Genomic DNA, 18,879 nt, shown 5'->3' on the forward strand with positions numbered 1-18,879 from the left:
ACTGTAATTACCTGGGGGAATCATCTGGCTCCATGAAAAATGCCCTTTCTTGGACAGTAGTGATTGCTGAGCGTAACACAGCAGTTAGGTAGGAAATGAGTGGAAGCACTGATGAGCAGAGAAAACAGGCTGGAAGGTGTGGGGCTCTAAAGATAGAACTATCCAAATGTAGGTTCAGTTAAGCCTCGTGCTGGAGATTAAAGCAAAGGGGTCTTTCATTAAATGAATGAGAAGATAACAAAAAGAGAAGAAGGAGGCTGTTATTCAAAAGAGAGTGGGAATAGAGGTTAAAGATAATGAAGACATATTCTCAAACTGGATGAATAGAGCCTTAGTTTCCAATAATGATGTTGCTGAATAGGCAGCAAAGGCAAGAATGAAGTTATGGGACTGGAAATTACCAGTGTTGAGGCTAGTGCCAACCTGGAGGGCTTCATGTGTTCAAGGGGATGGGAAGGGAGACACAGGAGCACAGACCAAGTTATCTTCATCTCTGAATGGAGTGCCCTGTGAGGCTGCCTGTAGGAGCAGTAGTGAGGAGGCTGCACAGTGAGGTCAGAGGTAGCAGCAGAGCTTGCAAAACACTCCCAGTGTCTAAGCTCAAATAAAGAATGAGGTAATGGTCCAGGCACCCTCAGTGAGGAAACCTCTGCAGCTTCCCTGGCAGAGGTGCACTTGTCATGTGAGGAGGACAAAGAGGGCAAAGGCAGAATTTCTGATTAGAAGTCACGAGTCGGATGAAATCCTGCGTGTTCTCTGTGTGAGTGATGTGACCACTGCCTGGGGGCTCTGGAGGGTTTAATGAACCTGCATTGCCTCCAGCCCTAAAGCAATAAGGAGGTAAAGACCATTAAACTAGAAGTGGACACAGACTCGGGTCAGGTCCTTTTTAGTTATGAACTCCCATCACTAAATCACTTTTGGTTCTGGAGGGGTAGTGTTAACTACAACATACTAAACATCCCTTTTATGGTTTTTATTTCCAGGTAGTGTACATCACTGCCACGTTCCCATTCATCATGCTCCTTGTTCTACTCATCCGTGGTGTGACCTTGCCTGGAGCTGCAGAAGGCATCAAGTTTTATCTTTACCCTGATATCTCACGGTTAGCTGACCCACAGGTACAGAACTAGGACTGGGGAGCGGGACAATTTCCTGTGCAAAGCGGGATGGTGGAGGGTGATGGTGGTGATGTGATGGCAATAGATCTTTTGGCCACGGTCTCTAGAGGTCCAAATGTAGCGTGAACATTAATGCTGGGTTATATTTTCCAGAGATCTGCTTGAGAAGGTCACTGTTACATGTGTTAATGCATCTTTCCATGTGTACGTATGTGTGTGTATGCGTGTGTATTCTTTTTTGTGTCGAAGGACTCTGAGGCTGTAGACTCTGTCCCGTTATACAATCTCAGCTTTCTTGTTGGTAAGGTAAGGGAGATGCATTTTTTTAATGAGGATAGTCTTTAGTTCCAAAGGAGACACACATGAGCTTCACAGATGGAGCAACAAGCAACAACTGTGAGTACCAGTGGCACTTATGTCCCAGTGCTCAATAGGAGGAGTTTGGGAAAGAAGTGAATGAAATAATAACAGAATGAAAACGAGTCCAAAGGGGAGAAAAATGCTTTTTGAGGCTTGAGAACTGCCCTTTGCTTAGTCCTGCCTAGTGGGAGCTGGGCTTCCTCTTTCTGTATAGGCTGTGATTAGATCAATTCCTGTCTGTGCTCACAGGGTGCAAATATGACACTTCAGCAGACCAGCATCATTTCAACCAGGAGCCATCATGTGAGGAATGCAAAACCAAATATGCAGTACCCCCCTAAAACAAAGAAAACGGGGAATCTTTAAAGATAACTGTTGGTTGCAGTGAGAGGGAATAAAGTCTGTCTTTGCTGTTTCTTTCTAATGAGTGTTTAGTTAAAATAAAACTCCAGTGACAACTAAATAACTGAGATAGGAAAAGTGTCATTGAAAGAAACACTGTGGAAGTGTGGTTCATTCTCTAGTCTTGCCCTCTTTACACCAAACACCCTCTTCACAGGAGACATTATATTTGATGAATGAAGCTTCTTTTGTGGGACTGTTATTTTTATGATCTACTATTAGACCTAAGCCCAGAGCACCAGTCAGTATTGCATAAGGGATTCATGGGAGCTGTTCAGGCCTCCTCCTGTGGTCTAGCAAAAGCATCATCTCCAGTCAGCAAGGTGCTGGAAAGGGATGGTGGGAGGGAGGAGGTGATACTCTACAGCTTAATTCTCACTTCCTTGGACTCCTGGTGGTTCCTGCTGGTATTTGCAGACTTGCATTAGCAGGAAGAAGAGAACAGATGGGATTCGCTTCATGTATTCTGATAGCTTGCTATGTATTTACTGAGAAGTTGATAGTGTCCTGTTATTTCATTCTGTAGATGTTTTCTTAATGTAATCAGGAGAGTCATGAGGCCAAGATGAGATATGTATCTTATAAACACATTGTATTTTGCTTGTTTTCCCCCCACCCCTAAGGCTTTTTGTCTTGCATTTTAACAGGTACAAAAACAACCAGAAAGCTAGAAAAATAAACCAATCCAGTACACAAACCCATTTCTCAAGCTTTTCACATCCTCAGCTTAGTGACTGTGTCAGCTGGTTCTAACTGAAATGACTTACCATAGAGATGAGCAATGTCAGAAATACTTTTGCATTTCCTATTGCACTGAAACACGTTTGTTGTTGCGCCAACAGGAAGGATCAGATGAATGACTTAAGAAACTCGAAATACTGAGCATCTCTGGGGAGGGCATAGGGGAACTGTTGTAGAGATTAAGTTCTTGTGGGCTCTGATGCTAACGATCTTCTTTTCCTTGTAAAAGCCAAACTTGCAAATGTGATGTTCTCTTTCCCTCTCTTCCTGATCCTTTAGCTGTCACCCTCAATGGAAGCAATCATAGTGTTGATCTTTGCATAGTTTGAACTGTTTGTTGAGTGCTGAAATGCAACAATGCCGGTAATAACAGTCTTTCCATCTTTCCCTTTAGGTCTGGATAGATGCAGGGACACAAATCTTCTTCTCATATGCAATCTGCTTAGGAGCAATGACTTCCCTGGGGAGCTACAACAAATACAAATACAACTGCTATAGGCAAGTTTCCATCCAAGGGGGTTTAGTGTTTTAGCTAAATGATGTAAATAAAGTAGGGACAATGGGTTAATTTTTTTTTAATTAACTTGCTCCATGACATATGTGTGACTTAGGGACTGTTTGCTGCTGGGATGCCTGAACAGTGGTACCAGTTTTGTGTCTGGCTTCGCAATTTTTTCCGTCCTGGGCTTCATGGCACAAGAGCAAGGGGTGAACATTGCTGATGTGGCAGAGTCAGGTACGATGGTGTTGGTGGCAGTGGTGGTGGGCACTGCCGCCTAGCGTGTGAGCAAAGTTCTGCAGACTCAATCAGCTAACATCTAAGCAATAAAAAACCACAACAGAAAAAGATTTCCCATAATCTCCAGAGATAAAATAAGCACATGGTTGATTTGGGCTTGGCTCTAGAGCAGTGAGGGTTAGCCGGGGTTGAATGCTTTACTCTGTCTTGATTTCCAGGGCAGCAACACATTTCCTAGAGTGTGCTCATCCATCTGAGTTGAGGTTAGAGTTAAGATAACGACACCATTCTCTAGGGTGCAGAATGTCATTGATTCGACAGTTTATTCCATCCTTCTTCTCAGACTACCTTTCTCTTCATTCAAATGCAAGTAGCAGGTATTTATGTGTTTTTCACAGCGTAGTTTTGCTTGCTCACAGCATTGTGCTGCAGTGGGAATACGAACTTGGCCTTTTGAAGGGACATACATATATATATTCCCAGGTTTTACTGGAAAGCAGGAGAACTCCCTCTCCTGGGTTCTATAGACCCATTTAATCCACAGGAACTCTAGTTGTTGCAATCCTGCCTTTGTCCTCTGTAGCTTCAGGGTGGGGTTGACAGAGAAGCCCATTTTGAAACTGGATGTACCCATAGGTTCCTCCCTTATCCAGAAGTGTTCATCCCATTAAAGTTCAGCTACGTGCAGGCAGCTGAAGAAGGCTAAATCCTCTCAGACAAAACAGACGACACTTTTCCCTCTTTGCATGTCTTGTCCATGAGGGCAGGTGTAATCATGTGTTTTCATGTAGAACAGACAGATTAGATGGGAATTACCATTCAAAACTAATGAGTCAGGGCTGGAAAGCCAGGAGGCTTAAAGCTAATCAGGTTTAACAATATCACCTGAGCCCCCTTTTGGCATTTCTTTCTGATTGTTTTTAGAGCAGTTTTCATTCACCTGCACAGTATTCAAAAGCTTTCCTCTGCAAACATGTCATTTAAAAGAAGAAGTCAATCTGTCTTCTAATCTTACAGCTCTGGGAGTTAAGGCTTTAAGGAAAACATCTCACTTTACAAGGGCTAATGATAAACTGATGACACTGGTGGCACCGCTGGAGTCTTGGGTGGCTGCAATTGGCATCCCTCTCACAAGTGCAATTAGTTAATGGCCTTGGCCATAATGCTTGTTTTGATCAGAGGTTGATTGCTGTGTTTGAAAGCAGGAAGCAAGGGCATAATCCTATTGAATGAATCATAAATAGCCCCCCTTTGTTTTTTTAATAGGTAGGTGGATCAATTCCAAGAGCTGCATTTTTAAGTATCCCTACATTAGGTTTTTATCTGCTCAATATTTATTCTCATTTTTATTATTAAATCTCTGCTAAACAGGCTGCTATATTCCTGTTGCTTGCCATTTTTAGAATTAAACAGTTCTGTAGTACCACTGGATTGTTAAGCAGTGCTTAAATACAAATTAACACATTAGTGTTCACATAGCACTTTTTAAACAGCTCAAAAATCATTTTCTTAAAGCAGGGATTTTACAGTTTATCATAGGGACGAGGGCACTGATTGGCTTCCAGACTTGGCTTTTGATATCTTGTATGTTTTGTTGTTGATTCCTTCAGTTTCTCTGCCTCATTTAAGTTCAGCCCTAGTCACTAATGGCCAGAGACCTCAACTGTCTCCCCGTTCAGTGGGTTGCCCACCATCATAGGCTGGTCATGGGCTGAATCCCTAAGCATGTTTTTTTACATGACAGTAAACATTACCCAAACTATCCAAATCTAAACCACGTCCCATGGGTTTCCTCGCTGCCTTTCTCAGCAGAGGTCAAGCCCAGAGCCCTTGGAGACCTCTTGGTCCCCCTGGGATGAGCATCCCAGGACCCGCACAAGGCTGTGGTGGAAGCTGTCACTCCCACTGCTGACTTCTCAGCACAGAGACATTCAGCAGGTGCTTGAGCCTCTTCTTTTGGCCTTGCCTTGTTTGGCTCCTTCCCATGCAAGGTCAGAATCACTGCTCTGGATCAGGAACAAGGTGAGCAGAGACACCGCCACTTGGCCGTAGCACTTGCAGAGAACACATTGTCTAGGGAGCTGAGACCTCCTGCTCCCTCATCTCTGCCCAGCGAGTTAAATCCCTCCTGCCCTATGTGTGACACTGTTTGTTTCCTTGTTTACCCTCTTGCAAGCCAGGGCAACTTCCACACATTTGCTGACAGCAGAATCCCATGGCCACATTTTTTACCTGGGCCAAATTCAGCCTCAGTGCCATGTACCCTGGACACAGTTGTCCTGCTTAAAGCTCTAGCAGCCGCTGGGCTTCCCTGGCTTTGATAGGTTTCATTTTGTTAAATTCGACCCCTCTGCCTTCCCAATGGAAGCAGAATTTTTTAATGATTTTTTAATATTTTTGTAATGATTTTTTAATAATTTTAAAAATTATTAATAGTTTTAATGGTTGTTATTTTTCAGAAATACTTTTAAAGGCAGAGAGGAAAGCAGGGGAGGCTCAGTAAAGCCATAGCAAGTCCTGTCTCATCTGTGCTGCGTCTCTTTGGCTGGAAGAAATCCTTTCCCACTCACACAATTTGTAGCACTATTAAAACAGCACAAGATTTGCCTTTTTCCTTTGTACATTTTAAATCCCCTTTGCAAACAAGCTCAGATGAAGCAGCTCTGACTGTTGGGCTTCCTAATGCCTGCCTGGTCCTGCCTCCGCAGTGCTTGCCAGCCATGCCACAGGAGCGGCTGGGCTGGGATATGGCAAATCCCAATTAGCTCTTAAGAGCAGCCACAAGTGCTTCACTTCTGCAAAACACCCCTGAGAGCAGCAGAGCTTCAAATTAAATGTGATTTTTGAGATTATTTATGTTCAGTCAAGGGGATGCCAGGAACATTTTCTTCCATGTGGACTTCTTATATTTCAGCACTTAGTTTCCAAGGAAAATCAAAGCCAGCACAGGGCTTAGGCCACTTGGTGTTAGATGGTGTCACAGTGCAAGGACAGTTTCAGTAGCCAAAGCATGCAGAATTGCAGCAAGGTTTAAGGAGGGCAGTTTTACATTGGTCTCATCACTCGCACAGATCAGCTGCAAATGCCATCTGGTAGGAGTTCTCCATTGAATTAGGGGAGGAAAAAAAGCAAAGACCCCCAAATTTGAAACATTCACCAATTTTTTGGTATCTTCTGTCATAAAATCTTAGTTGTGTTTCATTTGAAATAAAATTAGTTGCTCGATTGTTGGCTAATTTGTATTTATTTCTGGTCAAATCTTTTCAGTGACTTAAAGTTTTCTTTAGCTTGGAAAAAAAGTCATCTTTTTTTTTACTACTTGCTTCTTTTTCCATCTTTCTTGTTGGAAAGGAAAAGTGGGAGGTAGGAAGAGCAGCATTAGAGATTTTCGTACACAGAGCAGAGATAAGATTTCCATCCCCGTGCTACAGCAGTTCTGAAATAATTCCTTTTCCCATTGGAAAATTACTTGAATCCACTTAAAAACCTGGGAAAATGCCAGTTTTCAAGGCTCCTTAACAAGCCGATGAGCTGGCATTCCTGGATTTAATCTGAATTTAAATCTGCCCTTAGTTTTTTGTTAGCTTCACCAGATTTCCATGGCCATTCTGAGCACTTGCAGTAAATGCAGGATTGGCAGTGTTCCTGTCTCCCACCTGGAAAGGGCTCTTGCTCTCTTGACACAAGCTCTCCTCACTGATAGGCGACTTCAGGTGAGAGCACCCTTGGAGGTCAGCACATGAGAGCACTGCATGTACACTGGGGCTGTGGGTATGAGTCAGATGCCATCTGGTCCACGGTGCAGATGAGACCCAAGCTAGTGATGAGCTCTCCCACACAAGGCTTTGGTTTCCAGAGCACTTTGTCCCAGCCCCACTGGTGCTCTCCGACTGTTGCAATCCATCCTGCAGTTGGGGCTGATGTTGGTCATGCTCAGTGCCTATCCATGGCTGCGCAGATAGGGGTAGATGATGGGGAAGTGATTTTACACAGACTCATTTTACACACCAGCAATTCCTAACAGCAGGAAGCATTTTTTTTCAGGGATCACAGCCAGTGTAACTAGGAGTAGCCTGGTCACTACAGTGCAGCAGTGGGGGTTTGCAGAAGTGAAGGAGCAGACTCCTGGAGTGCAAACCCTTCTCTAGAACAGCTATGCTGGGTTTGGAGGTTGCATACAGAGGGAGGCAGTTGTTGCATTAGTGAAGATCCCAGGGAGTGTTTGGAGCAGAGTCCCCTTCCTTGCATGCAAAAGAGTTTCATCATCATCATCTTCATCGTGACCATGTGGGCTAGCAATGGGATTCTGCCATTCCCCTGGGTCACCCCTTCTCCCCCTGGCCCCCAGTGCTGTCCTGTGTCTGGGGCAGATGTAGGACCACCTCCATTATTGGCATGTTTGAGGCAGATGTTAAAACTGGTGATCTGTTAGCACTGGCCTTGGGGGTTTGCCTGTGGTTTCTGCTGTAGTCATGCGTGCTTCGATTTCAGATAAAAGAGCCAAACTGTTTCACTTCTGGTATTTCCAGCCGCGTTTGGATTTATCTGAACGGAACCAGGCATTCCTGCATTTGAGTGTAGCTACCTTTGCCCAAGAGCTGGTACTTACTATTTCTCTTCCCTTCCCTTCCCCCTTTCCTATTTTCTCTTTCTCTAGGTCCAGGCCTGGCCTTCATTGCCTACCCAAAAGCTGTGTCCATGATGCCGCTGCCCACCTTTTGGGCAATCCTTTTTTTTATTATGCTTCTGTTGCTTGGACTGGATAGCCAGGTTAGTACCATGGGTAAGAAATGATGGCTTATTGTATCAGCACTGCTGACTGAGAAGAGCTGGGTTTACAGGCATGAGTTTAAGAAGGGAATACTCTGATGCTGCTTAAGGGGAACTCATCTGGGTTGTTTTTAGTGCAGATGAATCATAGGATCCCAGGCTGGTTTGGGTTGAAGGGACTTTAAAGCTCATCCAGCTCCAACCCCTGCCACGGGCAGGGACCCCTTCCACTGGAGCAGCTTGCTCCAAGCCCCTGTGTCCAACCTGGCCTTGAACACTGCCAGGGATGGGGCAGCCACAGCTTCTCTGGGCACCCTGTGCCAGCGCCTCAGCACCCTCACAGGGAAGAGCTTCTTCCTAAGAACACTCCTAATCTAAATCTCCCCTCAGCTATATATAAAGTGGATCCATGAACAGTCAGAGCACAAAGCCACAGCCTTTTTTGGTGGCGTTGGCTCAGAGGTGCTGAGCAATGTGGGATCCTGCTGACTTCCACATCAACAGCAGGCATTCCGTACCTCCCAACAGGCCAGAAAGCATCTCAGGTTCCAGCTGTACTAATTATATAGCACACATTGCTCTTAATTAGTGAGTGTGAAGAAAGCAAAAAGTTCAGCTCAAGAAGTGAGGTTATTCTTCCCAGTAGTTCCTTATAGGAATGTTGGACTAAATCCTGCCAAAGAACCTGTAAATCATTTCTAGATGGTCCACTTACAAGGAAACATGGGTGAGCAGGGATTATGCAGTAACTACAGATTCAAAATTGCCCGAGTTTTCAGGGCAACAGGCAGCTTCGTGCACTCACATTGAGAGTCACTAACATAAAAGGACGGTAAGGACGAAATGTTCATTTAGCCTAAATGCTGTCTTGGATGAGGTGAGAGCTGTAAATGAACTTTTACCCAGTTGCTGTGTACTTCATCTCTTCCATTTTTTGTATTCCATTTGCCCTAAATTGCTCTTTAGGGCTTAATATTGGAACTCCAGCAAGCAACTTTCAATCACTCCACAGTAACTGTAGAAGTGCCCGATGCCGTGGTTCACCCACCCTGTGCTCATGTAAATGGAAAGCTGTCTGCTAATTTTAAAGAGCTCCTCACTGCGTGGAATGATTAAAACTAATTGGAGCGCTTAATTTCCCTCCTCCACCCTGCTGGGGTTTTTGGAGTGCAGTCAAGCAGGTTTCTGAAATGCCGAAGCAGTTGAAGATCGAATCAGCTCAAAGGAAAGGGTTGCACTGAAAGAGAAATCCAGGTTTATAGCAGTCAAAGGAAGGAGACAGGAGGCAACAGAATGTGATGGGGTTTTTGCAGGACAGTTTGTCAAAGAGGTCAAAGAGGGTAGAGCTGCTACAGGGCACTGTAAGAGCAATATAGATACTTGGTAGGACAACAGCTTTTCTTGGAGTCATGCTGTTTGATAGACTCACCATGATAACCCCTTAGTTATAAGATGTATCCACTGAAAGGGAAGATCATTCCTACAGAGGCAGCCTTGCTTCTCCATGGTATCCTCATGTCTTTGGTGAACTTGGTGCTTTTTGAAAGCACAGATCAGCTGCATGATCCTTTCTTTGGATTTGTGTGTGGGGAGTTCAGTCGTCCCTTTTCTCCATGGGTGAAATTCATCTGGTTTTCAATTAACTTGAAGCTCTCATTTAAATCCAGTTTGGGTTATTTGGTTAACTCAGGTTACACATCTTATGTGTAGCTTTCCAATGGCAAGTAAGTGCAAATACACTTTATATCAAAGCTAGGTAAAGTGAGATTTTTTTAGCTCATGTATTCAGAGGCTTCATGTTTGGTTTACATGTGCAAGTAGGTCACTAGATCTGTGTGTGAGGAGCATATGAACAGCTCCATTATTGCTGCAGAAGTCCCCCAGAGCCTCAGAGGTACTCTGCTCACAGGCTCAGAAAAGACAAGTTCAGTCAAGAAGAGCTGCTATTTCACATCAAAGTTTGCTTTCCCTTAGCTGCATTTTCACTCACAAACCCATGAGTAGAATTACATCCAATTGTGGAATTAACCTAAATAGTACCTGTGAGGTTTTCTGGCACAGCAAAAAAAAAAAGCTGGGAGGTACTCTGCTAGCTTAGGCTTTTGGGAGGGTTTTCTCTCTGCCTCTTCTGTAGCATCCATCTCGTGTTTATCTGGAACAGCTACAACATAAAAGCCACGTAAATGCCTTCCTGTCATCAAATTAACTTCCTTTCTCCTTGCGGCTTGCATGTACAGAGCCCCTTTGGTAGTTCAGAAGGCTGCTAGGAAATGAAGAACAGTTCTGAAAGCTTGTTCCAACCTGAAAACTACCCCCACGCTTCAACCCCTGTGTTACAAAAGAATGGCTTCTGCTTTCTTTATTCAGAGCAGCTTTTTGCCCACCATGTGCAGTTAGGGTGTTGCTGTGGAGTCCTTGTTCAGGTATAAGCCCAGATAAAACGCATGGTGGGTCATTTTCAAGTCACATTTCTTTGTTGTTGTTTTTTTCCCCCTTTAGTTTGTTGAAGTTGAAGGACAGATCACGTCATTAGTTGATCTGCACCCATCCTTCCTAAGGAAGGGTTACCGACGGGAAATCTTCATCGCTATAGTATGTTTCCTTAGCTATCTTCTGGGACTAACTATGGTGACTGAGGTAAGTAGCACTCCCTTCTTCTATAGCCAGTTTTCTGACCAAGTTTAGCTATAAATGAGACTGCACAGAATTAGCCCCTCAGAGGTGCTCTTTAGATGTACAGAGCACTTTTCATCCCTAGATCTGAAAGCCCTTTGAAAGGGAGCTATAGATTCTCCCTTTTTCAGTCAGAGAAGAGAGACATGAAATCTCATTCAGTTCAATCTGATCTCAGGTCCTAATCAACACAAGTATGAATGTTAACATCTGGCTCTAAATGATGAAACACATTGGGAACCTTCAGCAGAGCAGAGTAAGAATCCATCCAATGCATGCAGGGAAAGAGATTTTTATCTTAGGTACACAGCTTTGAATCAATTAAATACCACTGGATTTATTCTAGTATAAACAAGATGGGAGCATGTTCCAATGGCTGCACTCTTGTGATGTTTATCTCCAAAACAAAACCCAAGCCAGCCTGGAAAAGCAACTGGAGGAGCACAGCTGTGGGAGTTAAACCAGGACCTGTTGAGGTGCCTAACAAACAGGGTTTTTCCAAGTAAAAGTGTGTATATATATATATATCAATGATTCCCCTGAAGGAAGTCCTTCACTCAGTGAATAAATGCAGGCCCTCCTGATGAATTGACTTCCAGTTTTAGTATTTTGGAGGCGTTAATGGTAGGAGGCAACTTATTAATTCCTGACATCATTTGTTTCTATAAATGCCCATCCAGAAATACTTTTAAGAAGGAAAGATTTAAGTGTCTCAGTAGATTAGTACTAAGTGGCTTAGTTCTGTTTAATCGTCATCTTGTTTGGAATACTTCCTGTAGTAAACATGCATATTCCCTGGGGAATGTAATCCCAAATATTTACCTTACCTGTTGCTTGATATTCTTGTTAGACAGCAATCATTCAGATACATTGGTTCATGTTCCTGGGAGTTGGGCCTGGTTTATTCATCTTTATTCCCTGTTGGACCCTAATCCACTGCATCTCTCTTTTACAGGGTGGCATGTATGTTTTTCAACTCTTTGACTACTATGCAGCTAGTGGTGTATGCCTTTTGTGGGTTGCATTCTTTGAATGTATTGCTGTAGCCTGGGTTTATGGTAAGTGAGAATCCTTTTATCTGATACCTTTTGATGAGTCAGGGACGGTTTTGCTAGCCAAACATTTAATCATCAGCCACCCCTGAATCTTCTTCCCAGCAACAGACACATGCCATTTGTATAAACTTATGCTGACCTCTTGGAGGCAAATTTGCATCTGGGATGAAGCCAGCCTCCAGTGTTTTTCCACACAAAAATGGTGTATTTTTCCATTGCTAATTAATAAAGGCGCAATTAAGCATTTGCATGTGTTGAGAGATGAGAGTTGAAAGTGTGGCCAGCTGTGAAAATCTCTGTCTCTCAGAGAATTTCCTTTAGAGCTGCAAGGGGAAAGCCAACCACATAGAAAACACAGACAGAAAGCCGACAGAAACGTGTGTTCTGTCCCAATATTTTTAGGTGATGCTGAGAACCAGGGCACAGCAGCTTGTGACAATAGCTGAGAAATGATCAGATTATGTTTGCTGTTTAGGGCTGGTCATTTCCCTTATTCTTCATGTACTCCATCTCCTTAGACCAGGAGAACAAACAAAGCCTTCATTTTCCATCAATCAGATCTCTGCAGAAGCAAGGAGTACTGTTTGCTGTCATCGCCTTCTCATGGTGATTCCTTTGGCAAGTTCAATGAGAGGCTGAGGAGAGGAATTTGGGGTGTGATGGGGGCAGGAGGGATTATGCAGTGCTAAATAATAGGGAGTGTAGGATGAGATAGCCCCCCAACCTTCTTAAGGAGAAAACCATCTTGAACTTCCCAGTCGTGGGAAGCATTTGAACAACAGATCTGACATCTTCATTCCCTTTAAACACACCTTGAGAGGAGTGTAGGAAAGCAGCTGTAATTCTGCAATCTTTACATGGATTTTCTGTGCTCAACTCTGATAAATGCATTCACTACCCATTACAGGCGCTGATAATATTTATGATGCCATTGAGGACATGATTGGATACAGACCTGGTCCCTGGATGAAATGGAGCTGGATTGTGATCACACCAGTTCTTTGTGTGGTGAGTACTGACCTGTGCTCTTTCACATCTTCCTCGTGCCAGCTCTGAGCCACCTCCTCCTGCTTCTCTTTCAAGTGGAGGCTCTTGCATTCAGAGACCAATTTGCAAAGAGAGGTGATGCTGGATTCTCAGATGTCAGCTGTTAACCTGACAGCTCTCTCCTGTGCCTGCTCAAATGGCACTTGCCTACATTGAAGTGGATTTTTCTTAGGATTGGCAAAGTATTACATTCCTGACACAGAGAATTCACTCTCCAAAGAGCAGTCCCTGCTTTAAGTGGTAGGTCCTCAAGGCCGTTTTAACAAAAAGACTTGAGGAGTCTGAGGCAGACACTCAGCTTAAAGTATTTCATTGACTGGGAAGAACATCCTGGTAAGCTCCTTGCAATGTACAGCAAATATTTGAGCCCTGAAAACGAACAGGCAGTACTGCAGCTGTTCAGCACCATCGCTTCACACTCTGTTGTCAAGCAGCAGATGGTGGAAGCAGATGCAGATGCTCCTTCAATAATTCAAATGTAAGAGTAATTCCCCTATTGGTTTAAAACACATATGGTACCCGTCAGCTCTGCCTTTCACTGCCCCTCTTCCTTAGGGCCAGTGGTAGCAGCACAATCCTACTGCTTTCAGCATTTTTTGAGCTTCACTTCATTTTCCTTTCTCATCCACAGGGGTGCTTTATCTTTTCTTTGGCCAAGTACAAACCACTGACCTACAACAAGGTCTACACGTACCCAGACTGGGCAATTGGCCTGGGCTGGGTTCTTGCCCTTTCCTCCATGATCTGCATCCCTATGGTGATGGTCATCCGCATCATACAGTCAGACGGGTCGCTCATTGAGGTAAGAGGAGCTGGTTGTCTGTCCTGAGGAGAAAGGGAGCTTTAACTTGCTGTGTTGTATAGAAAATGAGCACAATGCTTGGAAAACTGCCACCTTGTCCAGGTAGGGCAAAGTTGGCTCTCTGCAGTGAGTGCAAATAAGACTGTTAAAGATCTCCTGTCCTTTGGGCAGGGAGTAGAGACAGAACAAACATGAAGCCTTCTGTCCTCAAACAAACCCCCAGTGATGTTGCTTGCATCCTTCTGCTGTTTCCAGCTGGCAAATCATTGCCTCCACGTGCAGGCAAGTGCTGGAGCACTGGGGTGTTTTCGAGTGCCAGCTCTCTTGTCTCCAGCCCTCAGGGACAAGGAAGCACCATCCTGAAAAACACTGAGAAAACAAGAGGCAGACCTGGGTCAAACCTGGCTGTGTAAGGGATCATTGAATCTCAGGGGAATTCAGATCCCTCTGGTGACTGTGACTCTCAGGCATGGCCTTTGCTCTGGGGGTCTGAATCAAAGTCAAACCCTCCTGCCAATGGGCTTCACTTCTGAGCCTTTTTAACTACTTATTTGAATTCCCAATGAATCAAATCAAAACACAGATCCAGGTTGCTCTGAGCTTTGGAAACCTTCATGTGGGATCCAGACAGACGTGACAGTGCAGGTTCTCTCGGGTTTGGCTTTGCAGGCTATCTCTTACCCTTTGCAGCAGAGCTCAGTATGGGTTCCCCTGGCTTGGTTTTCTGCCAGTGGAAAGTTTTTGTACGCTGCGCAAGCAGGAAACGGAACAGTTCTCTTTTAAGGTTTCAGATTAGTTTTGTTTTTGCCTAATGAGATGGTCTTAAATGCAGCCCAGGGTATCCTTGAAGGAGAAAGTGGGACACTTTGGGTTAGGGAAAAAGAACAGAATTGAAAACCCCCAACATTTCCCAGAGCACAAACACTTGCATTTGTTTTCCTCCAAGTGTTAATGGTCTTTTTCAGCTCTGGCCAGAGCCTGAGTGTTTATTTTCCTGCCTACATTGTCACCATCTATTGAGAGACAAGTCTAAAAGTAGCCAAAACACTCCTCACTGTGTTAGAAAAAGAAAGAAAACACTGGTCAGATGCCATTTAGTTCTTCCTTTGTGAAGTGAGATGTAGGAGAGAAGTTGCCACTTGGCAACGAATTGCTGGGCTAAAAGGCAGAGCTGTTTCTAAATGAGGATGGAGAAAGCACCAGAGCATCTGAGCAGCAGCTGCAGCCCAGTGTGCAGGATGCTGAATAACACTATGAATAGCCTTTCTTGTCTCACTTGCCTGCCTCAAGTCAAGCTCTGCAGCTGACAAGTTGAATGCAGTGCTCCTTAGTGTGGGTCCCATGGTCCTTGTGGAGCCAATCGGTATATGATCTGGACTAGATGAGCTCCAGCAGTCCCTTCCAACCCTAATGATGCACACATCTCTGACAGTCATCATAGAATCATAGAATAGGAAAGGACCTTAAGATCATCAAGTTCCAACCCCCCTGCCATGGGCAGGGACACCTCACTCTAAACCATATCACCCAAGGCCTCGTCCAACCTGGCCTTGAACACTGCCAGGGATGGAGCATTCACAACCTCCCTGGGCAACCCATTCCAGTGCCTCACCACCCTAACAGGAAAGAATTTCCTCCTTATATCCAATCTAAACTTCCCCTGTTTCAGTTTTAACCCATTACCCCTTGTCCTATCACTACAGTCCCTAATGAAGAGGGGATTGCCACGTCCTCCATCCTGCACATGGAGACACAGGGGCCCCCTTCGGTCTTCTCACCTTGGCTTTTCTCCCTTTCTTGCAGAGGATAAAAGCGGTGGCAGCCCCCAAGGAGGTGAATCGGTGGTCCAAAGAAACAGAGAGTGCCACCCCATTCTGCCCCAATGGAACTTCGAATGGCGGATTGATCAAGCCAACTCATATCATTGTGGAAACCATGATGTGAGCTCTCTCTGTGAGAGGAGAAACCTGCTTTAACTGCCGTTTACTAACCATAGATTCTTATAGGACCAGGTTTACAGAGCTTTATATTTGCACTAGGATTTATTTTTATTTCTCACAGAGAAAGTTATTTTTTGTGTGTGGTTTTGTTTTTTTTTTAAGGTTTTGTAAGGTAATCACAGCAGATGCCTCTCTGTAGAGGGAGAGCTTTCATATCAGACTAGACATATTACAGGAATTTACTAGTATTGGGTTTTTTTAAACATATATATCTTTATCTCGAAATACTATACACCTTACCACTTGAATCGATTGTCTTGCCAGCAATACATTCAAGTCTCAGAAAGCAATTTTAGGTGCTGGTATGGTTGGGAGCAGGGTAACCTACAGAACACGCAAAAGGAGCTCTGTTGAGAGATGTGCTTAAACAAAACTAATGCTGTTTGTTTGAAGAGGATTTGTAAAGGTGTAGTATTGCCACCCTCTGGTTCGACTGTGGTAAACGACAGGCTTCAGGGGCACACTAGGGAATGTTGCATTTAGCACAGTCCTTGAGTAAAGGTAGAGCTGGGCAACTGGATCTGGGAGTTTGCAAGGGAGGCAGAGAAGTTGGGGATGAAAAGCCTTAGGGCTGTCCCTCCCAAGCATGGTGTTGGGACCCTGTCACCCAGATGAGAAGGGGACTTTAGGAAGGCGTTTGCAGGATTTAGCATGGTTCATTCTTTGGGTTTTATCTTTATTTTGTTTAGGTTTGGAGGTTTTGTTTTACTTAGGTGAAATGCCTGCCGTTTGTGCCAGAGTGGGGAGGGTGCTCCTGATGCTGTATGCTCAGAGGTATTTGCTCCTGAGTCTCTATCAAAGCATGTTTTAGTGTGGTGGCACTGGTGTAAACCTGAATTCTGCAAACCAGGAGGGTTTAAAGCAGCTTCCCTCTGGGTGCTTCAGATGTTCCCTTGCTCCTGTGGACTTTGGTTTTGGGCAGGAAAAGGAAAGAATCCCTTCTGGACTCTGACTGTCGAATGGTGAGCACAAACCAGGTCAAACCCAACAGGAGGAACAGAACCTCTCACCTACACCTGGTGTAACCAGTGACAGAGTTGTTAATAATAATAGTAATGAAGATAATAATATCACTCAGCAAACAGGTGCTTTTCATCCATGTATCTCAAAAATGCTTTGCCAAGTTTGGGAACCAGGATTTGCTTTATTTATATGGGGTGGGTCGTTACTGTTGGGGGAACAGACAAAAGGACTAGAAGTCCCTTGTCCTATGTTACTAAATAGCAGCAGTGGACCTAGGGCCCCCAGAATCCTTGCCCATCATTGGGTTAAACCATGATTTGTATGATATTTTTGAGGGGAGGGGGTGATAGACATATTTATGAAGTTTATGAATCTTATCTGCTGAAGAAACAGGGCTTTCAGGGTTTTAAGTTTAAGCAAAGGGAACATGTAACACTGAAATATTTTGTCTTTGGTCAGAAGGAATTGTGTACTGTTACAGGTTAGACTGTGGAGTGAAGAGAAACCACTACAAGGAGTGTAGGAATGGGGGTTCTTACTTTGTGTGGGCCAGGTGGATGTTTCCATGGGGAATTACTCCATGAAGAATGGCCAAAATGTGGGCAAAAGCCTTTTTGGGGGTTATTTTTTGGGGGGGGTTGGGGTTTTTTTCTCTTTAAACTTGATCAGGTTGTGCTGGGAACAGGTTCTCTGGCGAAACTCAGCCTTTTCTTGTGGGCATTCTCATAGAGGGAGAAGGGTTTTTTTTCTTCTTATGATACCACAGTTAGGCTTTCCAAAGCTATTTAGTGGAACTGCTTGAGAAGAGCAGAGTTTGTGGCTGCTTATTCTGCTGCCAGCTTAGTCTGTGGGGGCAGAGTTTGTCATTTAAACAGAACATATCCAGTTCTTCACATTCCTACACAGAAGTTCATTCATTTCTTCTTGTCCCATGGGCTAACCGGCTGCAGCAGCACAAACAGCGGTGAGCTTGTTGGTTTTCTTCTCTCAGAAAAAGGGTGATTTAAAACTAAGAGATGGACCAAAATAACATAAAAACAAAAGTGGCTGCATCTGTACCTTTCAAAACCTTGCTAGTTTGAACTTGTGCACGTTTTTCCGTCAGATAGCTGAGTTGCAGCAGCAAAACCAGCCGTGGCAGAATTGCTTTTGGTTTCTTTTTCTGGTCATTGTATGATGAGAGTTATAAATGAAACATTTCCATAGCTGGAGATGGTGAACATCTCATGGCATCTGATGGGCCAGTGGCAAGAGCCATCCAAAAGTCACTGGAGGAATTCTGTGAGGTAGTGGGTGCCATTTTGTGCCCAAAATAAAGCATACACCATGCATAGAGGAAATTTGGGGGGGTTTCTAATAGCCTTAAACCATCAAAGCCAAGGAAATGTAATCAAACATAACTCTCTTAGTGGGCTTCAGCTTGGACCCTCATTTTTGAGTTACAGTTAGTGTCTGCAGTAAACAGGCACACTTGCCTGGGTGAAAAGGGAGTACTGTGTTAAGGGGTTTTAACTTAATGGTTTCTGTGAGTGCAGATGAAACACTGATGCTTGATTTTTATTCTTATTGTATTTTATATATATGCTGTCATACAACCGCGTTTGAGATACAGTTTGCACATCACTTTCATGCTATAGACCTAAGATGAGCTTTAGTTTGGAAAAGAAAATGGTTTGGCTACACCCAAGACATCTCCAGAGAGTGGAGGTGATGTTTGGCCATCTCCACATTGTGGAGGGTGTCTTTGCTTGAAGAACCAGCGGGCTAATACTACACCTTTCAAAGTACAACTACTAGAACCCAGCCCCCTTTGGGTAGAAACTGTGCCATTCAAATCCGTCGCTTCCATGTACCAAGTGAAAACGTCTCGCACGGATGCAACAACCTCATTAAAGCGTTCTCTGTGTCACCATCTCCAGCCCTGCCGTGCTCCTTAGGATGCAGAGGAGGGCTGGGACTCACAAAGAGCTAAGAAATGATGGTTTCTGGAAAACAGCTCCCCTCTCCCCTCTTCCCTCCGACAATAAGATAGTTAATTCTAATTGTTTTCTCTGGGGGGTGAGTTCCTATGAGCACACTCACATTTTTACAGTTTTGGTGGGTTTCCTAACACTTTGATCAGATTTCTGAGCTTTTCTTGGTGATAAATTTGCATTTCAACGTGATCCACTGCCAAATTTATTAAAAAAAACTTTTTTACAAAGTC

At 44.1% G+C, this 18,879-nt stretch overlaps 1 protein-coding gene across 11 annotated transcripts in view; it reads left to right on the forward strand.

Annotated features, from left to right (window-relative positions):
* Nucleotides 1-18,879, forward strand: part of SLC6A6 (solute carrier family 6 member 6) — a 109,852-nt gene extending 90,973 nt beyond the window's left edge. For 10 of the 11 annotated variants that reach the window (XM_061357187.1, XM_061357189.1, XM_061357180.1 and 7 more), the window contains 9 exons: nucleotides 987-1,121; nucleotides 3,019-3,122; nucleotides 3,236-3,360; nucleotides 8,021-8,133; nucleotides 10,633-10,770; nucleotides 11,762-11,864; nucleotides 12,769-12,869; nucleotides 13,540-13,710; nucleotides 15,514-18,879. In XM_061357187.1, the coding sequence (XP_061213171.1) occupies nucleotides 987-1,121; nucleotides 3,019-3,122; nucleotides 3,236-3,360; nucleotides 8,021-8,133; nucleotides 10,633-10,770; nucleotides 11,762-11,864; nucleotides 12,769-12,869; nucleotides 13,540-13,710; nucleotides 15,514-15,654 (1,131 nt within the window). In that variant the 3' untranslated portion in view covers nucleotides 15,655-18,879. The remainder of the gene's footprint in view (nucleotides 1-986; nucleotides 1,122-3,018; nucleotides 3,123-3,235; nucleotides 3,361-8,020; nucleotides 8,134-10,632; nucleotides 10,771-11,761; nucleotides 11,865-12,768; nucleotides 12,870-13,539; nucleotides 13,711-15,513) is intronic. The other variant, XM_061357191.1, reaches the window with a different exon arrangement.

This window comes from Neopsephotus bourkii, unplaced genomic scaffold (genome assembly GCF_033783945.1).
Source record: "Neopsephotus bourkii isolate Nb327-2 ecotype Australia unplaced genomic scaffold, CSIRO-AGI_Nbou_v1 NB_887, whole genome shotgun sequence".
Taxonomy (NCBI): Eukaryota; Metazoa; Chordata; class Aves; order Psittaciformes; family Psittacidae; genus Neopsephotus; species Neopsephotus bourkii.